The 15,315-nt window shown below is 41.5% G+C and overlaps 1 protein-coding gene across 3 annotated transcripts in view; it reads left to right on the top strand.

Moving 5' to 3' along the window:
- SLC17A5 (solute carrier family 17 member 5) overlaps positions 1 to 10,563 on the top strand; it is a 52,539-nt gene extending 41,976 nt beyond the window's left edge. For 2 of the 3 annotated variants that reach the window (XM_073905226.1, XM_025890640.2), the window contains 2 exons: positions 5,588 to 5,678; positions 9,153 to 10,563. In XM_073905226.1, the coding sequence (XP_073761327.1) occupies positions 5,588 to 5,678; positions 9,153 to 9,290 (229 nt within the window). In that variant the 3' untranslated portion in view covers positions 9,291 to 10,563. The remainder of the gene's footprint in view (positions 1 to 5,587; positions 5,679 to 9,152) is intronic. The other variant, XM_025890642.2, reaches the window with a different exon arrangement.
- The last annotated feature ends 4,752 nt before the right edge of the window (positions 10,564 to 15,315 follow it).

Raw genomic sequence — 15,315 nt, 5'->3', positions numbered from 1 at the left:
AAAAAAAAAAAAAAGCTGAGTGCCCATGCACTGGATAACACTCTTGATATTTAGAACAAGAACATTTGAGGGCCACAGACTTTTAAGCATTCAGCACTGAAGCTTATGGTCAAAAATTAAGCTCGAGAAAACTGGTATTTCCTACAGATTGAATTCAGTGATGACTATGGCAGTTTTATTAACAAGGCAGCATTATAGATTATAACCTTATAATACTAAGTACTGATATGGAGTCAGACAAATTGGGTAACATTTTACAGTCTTTCTTCATCTGTAGTATGGAGATAGCAATCCCTACCTCATGAAGTGGATTTTACTATTAAAATGGGATATGTATATAAAATACTTAGAGCCATGCCTAACATAAGGTTTTTCAACAAACAATCAGTAACCCTATTAACATAAAGATGTGTTCATGGTATTTTCCAAGCCTCTTTCTCTCTAGATTAAAATAGAGATTTTCTGTGGATAATTTTGTTGCCCAGATACAGGGGAATTGGAGAGATTTTTAACGATTAATTCCACAACACTCCAGTACTCCACCAACACAGAATGCAGACTGGGTCTGTACAACATGTTTTGTTTTTTTTTTAAAGATTTTATTTATTTATTGGACAGAGAGAGACAGCGAGAGCAGGAACACAAGCAGGGGGAGTGGGAGAGGGAGAAGCAGGCTTCCTGCTGAGCAGGGAGCCCGATGTGGGACTCGATCCCAGGACCCTGGGATCATGACCTGAGCCGAAGGCAGACGCTTAACGACTGAGCCACCCAGGCACCATACAACATGTTTTTTCCCAGCAGTCATCCATCTTTCATGGCCCTTCCTGGCCAAGTGTAATATAAATACTTGAATGAGTTTCTTGGTGCTGACATTTAGGATTTCACAGCATTCATTTGTACTTAATATCTGTCACTGAAAAGGCCTGGCAACATTGCAGGTGGTTCCTCCTACTGCCAAGGTGTCAATGGTTTAAAAAAAAAAAAAAAAAAAAGACAGGTTCTGCCAAGCTTGGTTAATTTAAGATACACTCCCTAAAGGGCATAAGCCAAAAAGACCTGTGCCGTATCCTTTTGTTATTGTTTCCAGTACAAATGAGTTTTGAACATAAAAATTTCTGATGTTTGTAGATCATCGACTTAGGTTCAGCAGGATGTTTTATTTAGGCACTCGGGCTGCCATTCAGAATGCCATAGACTGGGTAGCTTAAAAAAATAGTTTATCTTCTCACAGTTCTGGAAGCTGGAAGTCGGAGATCAGGGTGTCAGCACGGTCAGGTTCTGGTGAGAGCTCTTTACCTTGCTTACAGACGGCCCCCTTCTCCCTGTGTGCTCACATAGCCTTTCCTTGGTCAATACTCACAGAGATAGAGCTATTTCTCTCTCTTCCTCTTCTTTTTGTTTTTAAGATTTTATTTATTTGACAAAGAGAGAGTGAATGCAAGAGAGGGAACACAAGCAGGGGGAGTGGGAAAGGGAGAGCAGGCCTCCCGCTGAGGAGGGAGCCCGATGTGGGACTCGATCCCAGGACTCTGGGATCGTGACCTGAGCCGAAGGCAGACACTTAATGACTGAGACACCCAGGCGCCCCCTCTCTCTTACTCTTCTTTTAAGGCCACCAATCCTATTGGGTTAAGACCCAATACTTATTTAACCTTAATAACCTCCTGAAAGTTGTATCTTCAAAAACAGTCACAATGAGGGTTAGGGCTTCAACATAGGAATTTTGGGAGGACACAGTTCAGTCCATATTAGGCACTCGTCCACAAGCAAAATAGGGAGAGAAATTGCAGATTAGTCATCTGTAGCCAAGATATTGGATCCTAAATACTAAGAGAAATAGAAATAGTAGTATCCCACAATAGGATCTTATGGACTAATAAATATCGAGCTTCTTTAATTTGGACCAGAATTGTATTTTATTTTATGATAACACTGATTATTTCATGAAAATTAAAAGTTCTTGGGACAGCTGGGTGGCTCAGTCTGTTAAGCCTCTGACTCTTGATTCTGGCTCAGGTCATGATCTCAGGGTCCTGAGATCAAGCCCCGAGCCAGGCTCTACGCTCAGCATGGAGTCTGCCTGTCCCTCTTCCTCTGCTACTCCACACCCCCCCACACTTGCGCTCTCTCTCTCACTCTCAAAAAAAAAAAGAATTTGACTTTGTATATACCTAGATGATTTTTTTTAAGATTTTGTTTATTTATTTGACAGACACAGTGAGAGAGGGAACACAAACAGGGGCAGTGGGAGAGGGAGAAGCAGGCTTCCCGCGCCACCTACCTAGATGATTTTTATGAAAAATAAATTATAGGGGTGCCTGGGTGGCTCAGTCGTTAAGCCTCTGCCTTTGGCTCAGGTCATGGTCCCAGGGTCCTGGGATCGAGCCCCGCATCAGGCTCCCTGCTCCGCGGGAAGCCTGCTTCTCCCTCTCCCACTCCCCCTGCTTGTGTTCCCTCTCTCACTGTCTCTCTCTCTCTCTCTGTCAAAAAATAAATTAAAAAATCTCCAAAAAAAAAAGGAAAAATAAATTATAAATGCCATTTACTTAGTTAACCAATTTTTTTGTACAATCTAAAAAAACATTTTTTATTTTTTTATTCTTTTTTAAAATTTTTTATTGTTATGTTAATCATCATACATTACATCATTAGTTTTTGGTAGTTAACCAATTTTTAACTCCATCACCATCTTTAAATTTTCTTGCTAAAAATATCAAAGCTAAATCTAATGCATCCTCTGTGATCTAGAGTCTAGATACTATCAGTGTACAGGAAATGCAGGGAACATAGATTATGCTAAATGATATCTCAGGGATTCAGCCTACACAATACAGAATGTAGGACTGTCTATAGAATGAAATCCCAGTTTCTTCAATTAAAAAGAGAGAGAGCAATAAAAAACAAATGAACAATGGATACACACAGCAACTTGGGAAGATGTTTAGCAACCTCCCTATGTAATCCAAAAGGTTGCATACTGTGTGGTTCCATTTCTATGAAATTCCTGATCGGGAATCAGCACCCTTTGGAGCCAGTACCCAAGACAGGTATTTGTGTCTGTGGAACAAAGTTCCAGCAGCCAGCTCAGCCAGTGCCCCAGGGGTCTGTGGACAGGGCCTGGCACAACTGCGGGTCACATGCCACTTCTCTGGTCAGCATGTATTGAACGAACATATATGTACTGGCCCTGGAAATAATAAAGGGGAATAAAACATGAGTTTGCAGTGAGACTGTGGAATCAGAAATAGCAAACTTGAATTATAGAACAATTACCTCTTAGAACCCATAGCACTAGCTTTAAGGACGATAAAGTTCTAGGAAGACAGAGCTCAATATGAGCTGAACTAGACAAAGAAATCTTCGTGGAAGAGGTGCTAAGCAAGTGGTCTGGACAGAAAGAGTATGGATTTCAGAGAGCGAGCGGGGTATGATGAGTACAGATAACTAACAAGAATGAGCATAGCAGACGTGATTGGCTGGAATGAGAGCTGTCTGAATCTGAAGTTCCGTATTATGCAGCACTAAGACGAGGTACATGGACCAGGGCCAGGCCACTGCAAATCAGGCAAAAGATTACAATCTTCTTAGGGTAAGCATGAAACCATCCTTGTAAGTTTTTGAATAGGGGTGACATCACAAAATTAAGATTATTCAAATTAAAGCTTATACAGTCTGAGAGGCAGTTCAGCCATATGTAAAATGTCCTTAAAAATGTTTATTCCAGTAGATTCTGTTTCTTGACTGGGGGCTAATGACATGGTTCTGTTCACTGTATAGAAATTCATCACTCTGTACACTTATGGTCTGTGTACATTTCCATATGTATGTTGTACTCAAAAATAATGTTTTAGTGTACCTGGTGGGTTGTGGGGGAACTCACATGGGAGCAGCAGGTATGTTACATGTATATATCTATGAACCCATGAATGATAAGGGAAATAATCTATCACTAACTGGCCAAGGTCACATAGATGGTCAATGGTAGAACTGGGAGTCACAGGTCTTTAGGTCTCCTGATTAGCAGTCAATATGACTTCTTTATGGAAAATAAGCATTTCATTCAGCCTTCCTCAGTCTACATACATTCCTTATGTATTGGAGAAATCAACAGATCATTAGCACTTTCCAAATACAAGCAGGAATTCTTTCTTTAAAGATTCACATCTAAACATAGCTAAGAATATTCCACTCGTCTAAGCTTTACCCTTAAAATAAACTTTGCCTGAACTTATTAAAATGCATTTTTTGTTATACACACACACAAACAATGTATACCAAACTTGTCTACTTTTGGGAAGTATGCAAGGACTTAGCTATAAGCATATACATATAGTAAGTGGAACAAGTAAGTTGCGAAATTGTTATATTCAATATTATCTCATTTCTATAATAATATATTAGAAATATAGGGGTACTTGGGTGGCTTCGTTGGTTAAGCATCTGCCTTCAGCTCAGGTCATGATCCTGGAGTCCCAGGTTTGAGTCCCGTATCGGGCTTCCTGCTAGGTAGGGAGTCTGCTTCTCTCTCTGACCCTCCCCCCTCTCATGCTTTCTCTCTCTCACACTTTCTCTCTCAAATAAATGAATAAAATCTTTAAAAAAAAAGAAATATATACATATAAATAAAAATAATTAGGATATTTACCAAAGTGTTAATGTTGATTATCTCTATATGGAAGGACAAAGGTAAATTTTTCTTCTTAATTTTTTTTTTAATTTTCAACAATGAAATAGATTTTGTAATCAGGAAATAAATTCTTTTTTTTTTTTTAACTAAAGAACCTTAAGACACATCAGACTTCCTATCTAATACAGTCCTGTACCCTGTATGAAAATCAGTCTCAACTTCTAAATCACTATGAGAAGGATTTTCATTTGGGGCGCCTGGGTGGTTCAGTCATTAAGCATCGGCCTTCGGCTCGGGTCATGATCCCAGGGTCCTGGGATCGAGTCCCATATCAGGCTCCCCACTCAGCGGGAAGCCTGCTTCTCCCTCTCCCACTCCCCCTGCTTGTGTTCCCTCTCTCACTGTCTCTCTCTCTCTGTCAAATAAATAATAATAAATAAATGAATAAAATCTTTTAAAAAGCTGATTCTTTAAAAAAAAAAAGGATTTTTGGGGCACCTGGGTGGCTCAGATGGTTAAGCGTCTGCCTTCGGCTCAGGTCATGATCCCAGGGTCCTAGGATCGAGTCCCGCATCAGGCTCCCTGCTAGGAGGGAGCCTGCTTCTCCCTCTGCCTCTGCCTCTCTCTCTCTCTCTCTCTCTCTCTCTCTGACTCTCATGAATAAATAAATAAAACATTTAAAAAAAAATCTATAAGTTCCCCTTCCTCTTTAAAAAAAAAAAAAGGATTTTCATTTCAGTGGCTGTGTTCCCCTGTGTAATATTAGAATGCTTATTAACTATTGAAATGCAAGTTTTTCACCAGTTAAATATATTCAGTCCAACTTCGTAAGACATTTCATTTAGACATGAAATTTGACAAGAATACAGAGTGTTCTGGAAGTAATACAGCTATCTGTTGAAAGAAGCCACTTAAAAATGTGTAACATAATAATAAACCTCTATGAAAATGTTTCCGCAGGTATGCTGGTATCCTCCTGGGCATCACAAATACATTTGCCACTATTCCAGGAATGGTTGGGCCTGTCATTGCTAAAAGTCTGACCCCTAATGTAAGTAGATAATTTGCTTATAAACTGCAAAGGTCTCCACAGTTCACTTAAGCCTGCACATCTGTGTCAAAATTGAGCATATTTTAATTAAGAGTAAAATTCTGAATGTTTATTCTTATGCAGCTCTTTATGTCAACAAAAAGCTAAATGCCATAATGGACAGGAAAGTATATTTTCAAAGAACACTTTTTGGTTTTTAGACAAAACAATAGAACTAAGTTCAACGAAGATGTTGTAGCTGACACCACACAAGTACTTAAAAGTGGTGATATTATACAAGATAAATAACTTGTGTCTTTGGTTTGAACAAAGAAGAACTTGCAGTGTAAATTCATTCAAGAAGTGGATCCACAGGTGCACCTGGGTGGCTCGGTCGTTAAGTGTCTGCCTTTGGCTCAGGTCATGATTGCAGGGTCCTGGGATCGAGCCCTGTGCTTCTCCCTCTCCCACTCCTCCTGCTTGTGTTCCCTCTCTCTCTGTGTTTCTGTCAAATTAATTAATTAATTAATTAAAAAAAAATCTTTAAAAAAGAAGTGGATCCACAAAGGTGAGGTATCAGGAAGTCATGTGGGAATGAGTAAGGAACAGGGAAATGAACACCGCTGGGAGGAGAAGACTCGTGAAGACACGTAGATGTTTTCATATATTGAAGGATGACCACACAGAACATGGTGACTTATTCTTGGCAGTTCCACAAAGACAGATGAAGAGAAGTAATGAGGACATAATAGGAAAATTCTCTGCTCCAAGCTGTCTACTATATGGAATGGGCTGCCTTATGAGTTAGTGAGCCCTGAAACAGTCAAACACGGATCTACGGGCATTTCATGAGTGATTATTAATATGCCAGATACTGAGGATCCAAAGGCAAAATGACAAGCTTCTACACTGTGAAACGCATCATTTAGAGATCACACATAATCGAATAGTTAAAGTACAGTGATGAATGCTGCAGAAAAAAATGTGTGCAGAGTACTGTGGGCATAGGGGAGAGAGCACACAATTTGTGAGGAAGGAGCCCTGGAGGAGTGAGCCGGGTGTGGGAAGGGCACTGAGCCTCCAAAACACTGTGGGCCCAGGGGTGGTCCCACCTCCAGCTGGAAGGTGGTGTGGTGCCTCATCAGTCAGCAGAGACTCAGCACTGTGCAAGTTGCCCACAATGTGTAAGAAATAAAAATAAATGACCCCCAACTCCAATTTTCTATTGTTTAAAAAAATCTAAAGCCTGGTGAAATACAGTTTTCAAGAGGCTGACTTAAACCTCTAAGAGACTTAATTTTCTCTTTGTCTCTGTGATCAGATTAACACCATCTAATCCTTAGAATTTCAGAATATGCTTACAAACATTCTTACTACCAAATACACTGATTTCAGATGTATAGGTGTTCACCACAGTGAGTGTTCCTATTTCTTCTCTGCTCCCACCATTTCTTTCTTTCTTTTTTTTTCTTTAAGATTTATTTATTTAAGAGAGAAAGATCATGCGAACGGGGGGTTGGGGGCAGAAGGAGACAAGCAGACTCCCCACTGAGCAGGGAGCCTGATGTGGGGCTTGATCCCAGGACCCTGAGGTCATGACCTTAGCTGAAATCAAGAGTCGGTCGCCTAACCGACTCAGCCACCCAGGCACCCCTGCTCCCACCATTTCTAATTCCTTACTTGAATGAATCCGAGCCTCCTTGTTACTATTTTCTCTCACTTAATAGAAAGGGACGTTGGGAAAGTTTTGTTTTGTTTTGTTTTGTTTCTAGAATTCTGTGTCTCAATATGGACACATCAGAAATGTTTAACCTTATCTTCATGGAGCATTGTGGCAACATAGGAACCTAAGTAAACCATGGGTACCTAAGTAAACCATGTATTAATTTCACTTATTATGGATAATTATAGAATTTCTGCTAGAGATATCTGGATTCCTCAGTTAAAGTCTTGAAACGTTTGTAAAGTGGGAACCGAACTGGATTTTGGATATGCTATCATAGCATTTGTTTAATGTTATTAAAAGGATATTATTTTTTAAAAGGAAAACAGGGGCGCCTGAGTGGCTGAGTCGGTTGAGCATCAGACTCTTGATTTCGGCTCAAGTCATGATCTCGGGGTGATGGGATAGAGCCCTGCATCTGACTCTGCGCTCAGTGTGGGGTCTGCTTGGGATTCTCTCTCTCCCTCTCCCTCTGCCCCTCCCCCTGTGTGCACGTACTCTCTCTCTCTCTCAAAATAAATAAATAAAATCTTAAAAAAAAAAGGAAAAACACACATTTGCCTTTACAATTGTAATTGCTCACAATTAAAAATTACCGCACTGCCTCAAAAACTTTGCAGAATGAGCAGAGTACAAATAAGTAACACATTGTTAGCATATGAAAATGTTACTAAAATTACAATGGATTTCTAAGATTTTTTTTCACCAAGACACATGCGTCTCAGATGAGCATAACTTGACAAGAGAGTGCTCTCCTTCTCCGTGCTTTTCCTTTTTTCCTAAACGAATGACCTCATACTAGCTTACTAGTGCCTTTCCTTTTTCTTCCTCGTTGCCAATTCCCCTGCTTGTTTTTTCTTTTCTACCTGCTGTAGACATAGCATTCTGGTTACACTGACATTGCAAAATCCAAAAAATGGTTGTTTAAGTTAGTCACATGACCCAGAAATTAGCTAGCTGCCTGATGTTTTTATACCACTGTACTATACACTAAACAATTGTGTTTTGTTGATCTCTTAACTGGCGAATCCCATCCGTGTCCTGTTTTGTGGGCCATTCAGAAGCTCTCTGTGCCAGGCCTCAAACTTGAAATTCAAAGTCCATCTTAACTCATCCTTACTGGATCTGCCCCTTATATCTCCCACCTAAGAACTTGGAAGATGATGGGCAAGCATACTGCTTTCCTAGTAACATATGATTGAAAGACATGTCACATGTTTTAGTTTGAATAAACCTGAGTAAACTTTGAATAAATGATACTGAAAAATACACAAATCCTAAGTATACGTCTGGATGAATTTTCACAAAGTTAATCCAGTTGTGTAACCAACACCCAGTCAAGAAACAGAACGTTTACCTCTCTTGCAAAGCCTCTGGGTGCTCCTTTTTGCCATTCCCCTTTCATCCTGCTAAGAGGAGCCACTACTCTTGACTTTAACACTATGGATTAGTTCTGTGTAATTTTGAGCTTTTATATAATGGAATTTCATATAATGCAGTCATTCAGTACGTACTCATTTGTGTCTGGCTTCTTCTGCATAACATTTCGTTTGTGAGATGCATCTGTGTTGTTTTAGCTCATTCATTTTAGTTGCTGTATAGTATTCCATGGAACAAATATAGCTGTTTCACTGTTGATGGACATTGGGTTGTTTTCAGGATGAGGCTTTTATGAATAATGCTACTGTTGTAACAGTCTTGTGACCCCACCTTTTCTATAAAGTGGACTATAAACAATTTTTTTTCATGTGCACGTTTTCTTTCCCCCATAGAACACTATTAGAGAATGGCAAACAGTTTTCTGTATTGCTGCTGCTATAAATGTGTCTGGTGCCATCTTCTTCTCGCTATTCGCCAAAGGTGAAGTGCAAAACTGGGCTCTCGATGATCGACATGGACACAGAAACTGAAGGAACCAATAAATAATCCTGTCTCTATTAACGCATTTTTGTTTATCATGTAACCTAAAAGTGCCTTTGATATTTTAAATGTGTATGCATTCTACATATAAGAAAAAATTGGATGAAACTTTTAAGGCTTGTAATCATGAAATGTCACAACTTGCCAGATTAGTAAAATTAGCTATTTTTAATCATTAATAACATGTATCCTGGAACTTAGACTTGAGGGTCACATATCTGGCTGTAAGTCAGGCAATATAAAGTAGGGGCATTCTATTTATTTTTAAGGGGCATCCTTGAAGGAATGAGCGGAAGTGGACCCTCCTATCCCTTTGCTTAATTACACTAGATAATAATTCTCAGGTCTTGGTCAACACGTGTTTTTGACCACTTTGCTCATACAAATTGTGTGTCGGCCACAATCCCTGACACTTAGGGCTCAAATGGTAGCATCTCCACGGAGCTGCCAGCCACGGTATAATTTGGCCTGGCAACCACACGGAGGGAAGCATGCCCAGGAGGCTGCCAAGCATTCCCTCTCTGGCTTCAGGGACGGTGCCCAGCATTTATCAGAGGCAGCATCCAAGACCAGGGTCAGCGCCAAGTCTTCAGATGGCGTTCTTCCCCTGGGCGCTGTTAATGTGTCGAGAAAGCCGCAAGTAGGCCCGGGCAGCAAGATCCACTGCCGCAGTCTCACAGACCCTCATGATTTTCCCTTCCCAGCGGACTGGAATATTGATTGGCATGTAACCTACAAGAGAACGGTGTGATGCCCAATTAACCACAAATAAAATCATCCTTGATTAAAACTACTTTCACGTGGATTAGAATATAAATTTCCAAGTCCCTGTGTTCTCTGGGCTTCGCCAGAATAAGTAAAACAATTTTAAAACTCACATTTTTTTTTCCTTTTGTCTACATGTAAGCTTCTGGTTGCAGTTGAAAGTTGAAGTGACTTTTATTTGGCCCCATCACCTACAACCAGTGGTGGAATAATCCTTACTTGTGGTTCCTGAAATCATGTTTTCCAGTTTTTCCCCAAACCAGCTTCCAGTGGCTTTTGAGCATGCTTGGAGGGCATTTATGTGATTTAGAACTTGATTTATGTTTTGTTATGTTTGTTCAACACTACCTGTAACATTTTAAGTAAAACTGATACATGTAATATGGTGTGGATACATTTCTATACATTTCTTTTTTAATTTGTAAATAGCTTTAAGTTGCTATGGTGATATTTCTTTTATGAATCATCAAAATAAACATTTTTGGGTTGGTTTTTGGATCTGACAGTCCTATGGTATTCTCTAGTGTCTCAAGTGGCTATTTGACATCTCTGCTGTCCTCCTCAAGCTACCAGGCTACCTCCACGGGCCCCTCCCTGTGCCACCACCAGGCCAAGGAGACTTAGGCCATCTAAGGGAGACAGCATGAGGAAACTTTTGCCATCAACCTGCCCTTCCTAGCTCTGCAGAGGGCACTGCTCTTCTCCTGGAAGCGTATGCCTACACCACAGATGGTACCCTCTCCTGCCTCCTCTAAGATCTTGATTTAGTCATTCCTCTGTAATTTGGTTCTTCAATCTCGACCTCTCTTCTCTTTCTTTTCTGTCTCAAGGACACTCAAGTCTTCTCTAGCCTTTAAAAACAAAAATATGAAATTCTGGGACACCTGGCTGGCTCAGTCGGTTAAGCGTCTGCCCTCAGCTCAGGTCATGATCCCTGGGTCCTGGGATCGAGTCCCGCATCGGGCTGCTTGCTCAGCGGGGAGCCTGCTTCTCCCTCTGCCTGCAGCTCCCCCTGCTTGTGTGCGTGCGCTTGCTCTCTCTGACAAATAAATGAAATCTTAAAAAAAATTAAAAATTAAAAAAAAATATGAAATTCTTCTGGGGACATAAAACCACAGATACATACAGAGTATCTTTACCATGATATTCAAGAAACCAGAAACAGTGGTTATGTAACTCTGGAGAGAGAAAAATAGGCAACCAGGGGTAGGAAGGAGAATTAATTTTCACCTTACCAAATGTGGCAGTATAACTTTTTAAATTAAAGCATCGTTTAAAGAAAAAAACAAGGGTGCCTGGGTGGCTCAGTCAGTTAGGCGTCTGCCTTCAGCTCAGGTCATGATCCCAGCGTCCTGGGATCGAGTCCCATGTCGGGTTCCTTGCTCTGCGGGAGCCTGCTTCTCCCTCTGCCGCCCCCCGCACTCATTCTCTCAATCTCTCTTTCTCTCTGTCGTGCTCTCGCTCTCTCAAATAAATAAATAAAATCTTAAAAAAAAAAATTCATTCATTAAAAAAATTAAGAACTAAAGAAAGAAATAAGAAAAACACCTGTTGCTCAAGCTACTGTGTAATCACCGCCATGCCCGCTGGACATCCCCAACTGGCTATCTTCTCTACACTTGGGACTTCTTTAAATCCAACCTCTCTCCCCCGCTCCCACCCCCACCCCCACACTAAAACCCACTGTTCCCACCACTTTCCGTACTCTCGTTAGGAGCTGTTCCCCAGTCACTTCGACTCATTTTTTATTCGGTCCTCCTCCATTCTCCTTCACCCCACCCCCAACACAGTGTTTTTTTTAATCCCTCTCCCATCTTCTAAATAAGATCTCTGTGACTTTTGTTTCCACCTGGAATAGAAAAGTTAAATGGTCTCATTGCCTGGAGTCTGATCTTCTGTCCACCTTCCCACCCATGCTGGGTTATTGGTCCGAACACACCTCATCTGCCTGATCAGGATGCTCCCCGAAGCTGAAGCCCCTGGCTTCCCGTTGCCTACCTAGTAAACTACCCAGCAGCCCACCTTCCTTGCTCCTAGGCTGGCCTCCTCTACCCTCATGCCCCACCACACTTGGTCGCAGCTACACCCAGCTACTTAACTCTCCCCCCACCCGTTCTCCATTGTCCCTCCCCTCCATGCCTGTACCAAATTCATTCCTTGGACCTGAAAAGTCACTCTTCATCCCCACCTTCTTCATGGCCCTTGACTTCCTCCAATCTCCCTGATCTAGATGTGGTCTCTTCCTCTGATCCACTGAAACATCAGATTATTTATTTTCAGTTTTTTCTTTATTTTAAACTCAAGGACTCAGCCTCAGGAAAAGATCATTCATTCATTCAACAAAGAGGAATATCTACTCTTTGCTAGGCAATAAGGATACAGATATGCATTTGACACAGTCCTTTCCTTCCCTGCAGGCCTTGCTGGAGCTCAGTCAGACTCCCTGGACCCCTTTCTTCTCCATGGCTTTTTCTTTATAATACCTATGAGTTCGTTCGTGGCTAATCTCCCTATTAGATTCATCGAAAGCATCTTGAGGGCAAGGTACATTTGATTCATCTCAGCACGGTCTCCCTCATAAAAATATATACTTTGTCTCAATATTTTACTCGCTTAATAAATATTTAGTAAGGGGCGCCTGGGTGGCTCAGTCGTTAAGCGTCTGCCTTCGGCTCAGGTCATGATCTCACGGTCCTGGGCTGGGGCCCGGTCCTGGGATCGAGCCCAGCATCGCGCTCCCTGCTCAGCAGGAAGCCTGCTTCTCCCTCTCCCACTGCCCCTGCTTGTGTTCCCTCTCTCGCTGTCTCTCTCTGTCAAATAAATAAAATCTTTAAAAAACAAAAAAAAAATTTAAAAATAAATAAATATTTAGTAAATCACCCTTTGGTTAAATGGACTATACACAGAATTTTTCATCTCCTGTGTAGTTTTTTTCTCAAAAAAAAAAAGTTAACTGAATGTGCCAACACCTTTTAATGAAGAAATGATATGCTAGCCTCAAAATAAGTCATTCATAAATGGTTTTGAAAGTATTTGAGAATAGTTTAGTTCTAGATAAGCAAAATACTTCTCCCAGTGAATGCCAACAAATATTTATTGAGCATTCATTTCAAGCCTGGCTTTGTTCTTTGCACCCGGGATACAGCAGTGAAGAAAAGCAAATCCCTTCTCTCATCGAGCTCACGTTCTAATTTATCAAACATTCTCCTTCATGGGTTCCAGCCTTTGAAAACTTCCGTATAAAAATATCATTATCCATCCAACAATCAAATCCAGTGGGAATGAGCGTGCCAGCCGACCTTGAGAATCAGAGTTCGGGAAGAAATGGAGACAAAGACGGAAGTCAGCAGGTCTGTATCAACCATCGTCATGTCCCTCCTGCTGCAGCCTGTGTTTCATTTTCAAGAAATCAGAAATAGAGAGGTTTGAATTTAGACCCTGGTGCAAAGGAAAGAATCTCCTCGTTAAGGGCAGTTTATCGCTGTTCTAAATACAATTCCCTGAAGAGGAAAATATCAATAAAAGTATTGAGAAGGCAGGAAGAGCACCAGAGGAAGTGGCCTGGGTCACCTCTGGAAAAGCACAGGTTCCTGCCTTGGATGAACAGACCTGGGGTATATGTCGAATTTCAGGGAAAGAACGCATTATCTCTCTCATAGAAATGTAAATGGGATGGATCACAAAGCCTTTTCAGGCGCCTCTGCCTTTTAGAGCAACCATTAAGCAGGAGAGCGAAGTATAAAAGATTGTGCTCTACGAGAGTAATTTCTAGAAGCTCCTGCTCTGGAAAGCTGTGAGGACACCCAATATTGAAAACAAATGACATGTAACCAATTCTCTGCCACCCTCTTTCATGTGCTCTGATGAGGAAAAACACTAGTAATTTTCCAAGCGCTTGTTTACTTTCACTTTATCTTGATGCTGGAGGAGGAGGAAACTTAGAAGCCCCACGTCACTGGCGGTCCTGCGCTGGGAAAGGGAGAAGCCATTATTGCACAAGCCGGCTTCCCCTCCCAGGCCTCCAAGCCAGGAGAGGCCGCACTTCAGACAGGGGGAGCCCTACCCTCCCAAACACCGCCTTATGTCCTTTCCGGAAGTGCTCTTTTTGGCAGAAGCAACTGAAATGCGCCAGTTTGTCAAAAAAGTCACGGCCTCCCAGCATCAAGTGTGCATATTGACCCCCGTCTTCCTGGGGAGCCCCACGAATAGCCCCGCGGCTGTAAGCGTTTTAACTACTTCACACTCACTCCACAGTCTGAAACTTGAGCTTGCAGCCAGAGTTGGGTTGAGATTGAAGGCGATCTGGATAGGATATGCAGTCTGGTCTTTTTCATGCTCAAGAAGCATTCTGGGTGAAGATCAGGATGCAGTGACAGGAAATTCCAGTGTGCATATTGGATAAATTACCTACACAGTATCTGTTCTAAATGCACTTTTTTTTTTTTTTTTTAACACCAAAGAGCTCCTTCAGATGTCTGCAGGGCTTTGAATCGTCCTATCATCCGTGGCAGGAAGTTGATCCTGGGACATTCGCGGGATTCTCTTTGTGATCAGCACCAGCTACAGGGCAGCACAGAGAGCAGAGAGCATTTGCATAGCAGGGTCAGATACCTCCCCTCACTTCATAAAACCACCTGGCAAAGGCGGGGACAAGACCTGTTTAAAGCTGGGATCAGAGACACGTTCCCTGTTAATGGAGAGGTCTTTGGCCCTTGCAGGGACTCAGCCTCCAAAGACCAGCTAAAACCAAATAAGCCCACTGGCTTTAATTATTACAGTAGGCCAAAGAAAAATTCCTTTATATCTGTCTCTAGCACAGAATCAAATTATTTTTTGAAGGACAAAAGTTTTTTTGTTGTTTTTTTTTTTTTAAGAGAGCGAGCACAAGTGGAGAAGGGCAGAGGGAGAAAGAGAGAGCATCTCAAGCAGGCTCCACGCCCAGCACAGAGCCCGACGTGGGGCTCCATCTCACGACCCTGAGATCATGACGTGAATGGAAATCAAGAGTTGGACACCTAACCAACTGAGCTATCCAGGCGCCCCCAAAATTGTTTCTTGTTAATTGAAAAGATTCCTCTAAGGAGCCTTGGGCATAAGGGCACACAAGATTTTTACCTTCTCCTAGTTGTAAAATTAGCCCTGCCTCAAAGCAACTCCAGTTGGGAACCTGTTGTATCATTATCTTCACTCTATGTATGATATTAGGGAATATTTAATTATTCTATATTTCTTTATAGGACTATGAATTTT

Source organism: Callorhinus ursinus, unplaced genomic scaffold (genome assembly GCF_003265705.2).
Source record: "Callorhinus ursinus isolate GAN/ISIS: 27379988/994484 unplaced genomic scaffold, GSC_fseal_2.0 scaffold22, whole genome shotgun sequence".
Taxonomy (NCBI): Eukaryota; Metazoa; Chordata; class Mammalia; order Carnivora; family Otariidae; genus Callorhinus; species Callorhinus ursinus.
Note: the sequence above shows the minus strand (reverse complement) of the source record. Positions and strands in the feature narration are given on the sequence as shown.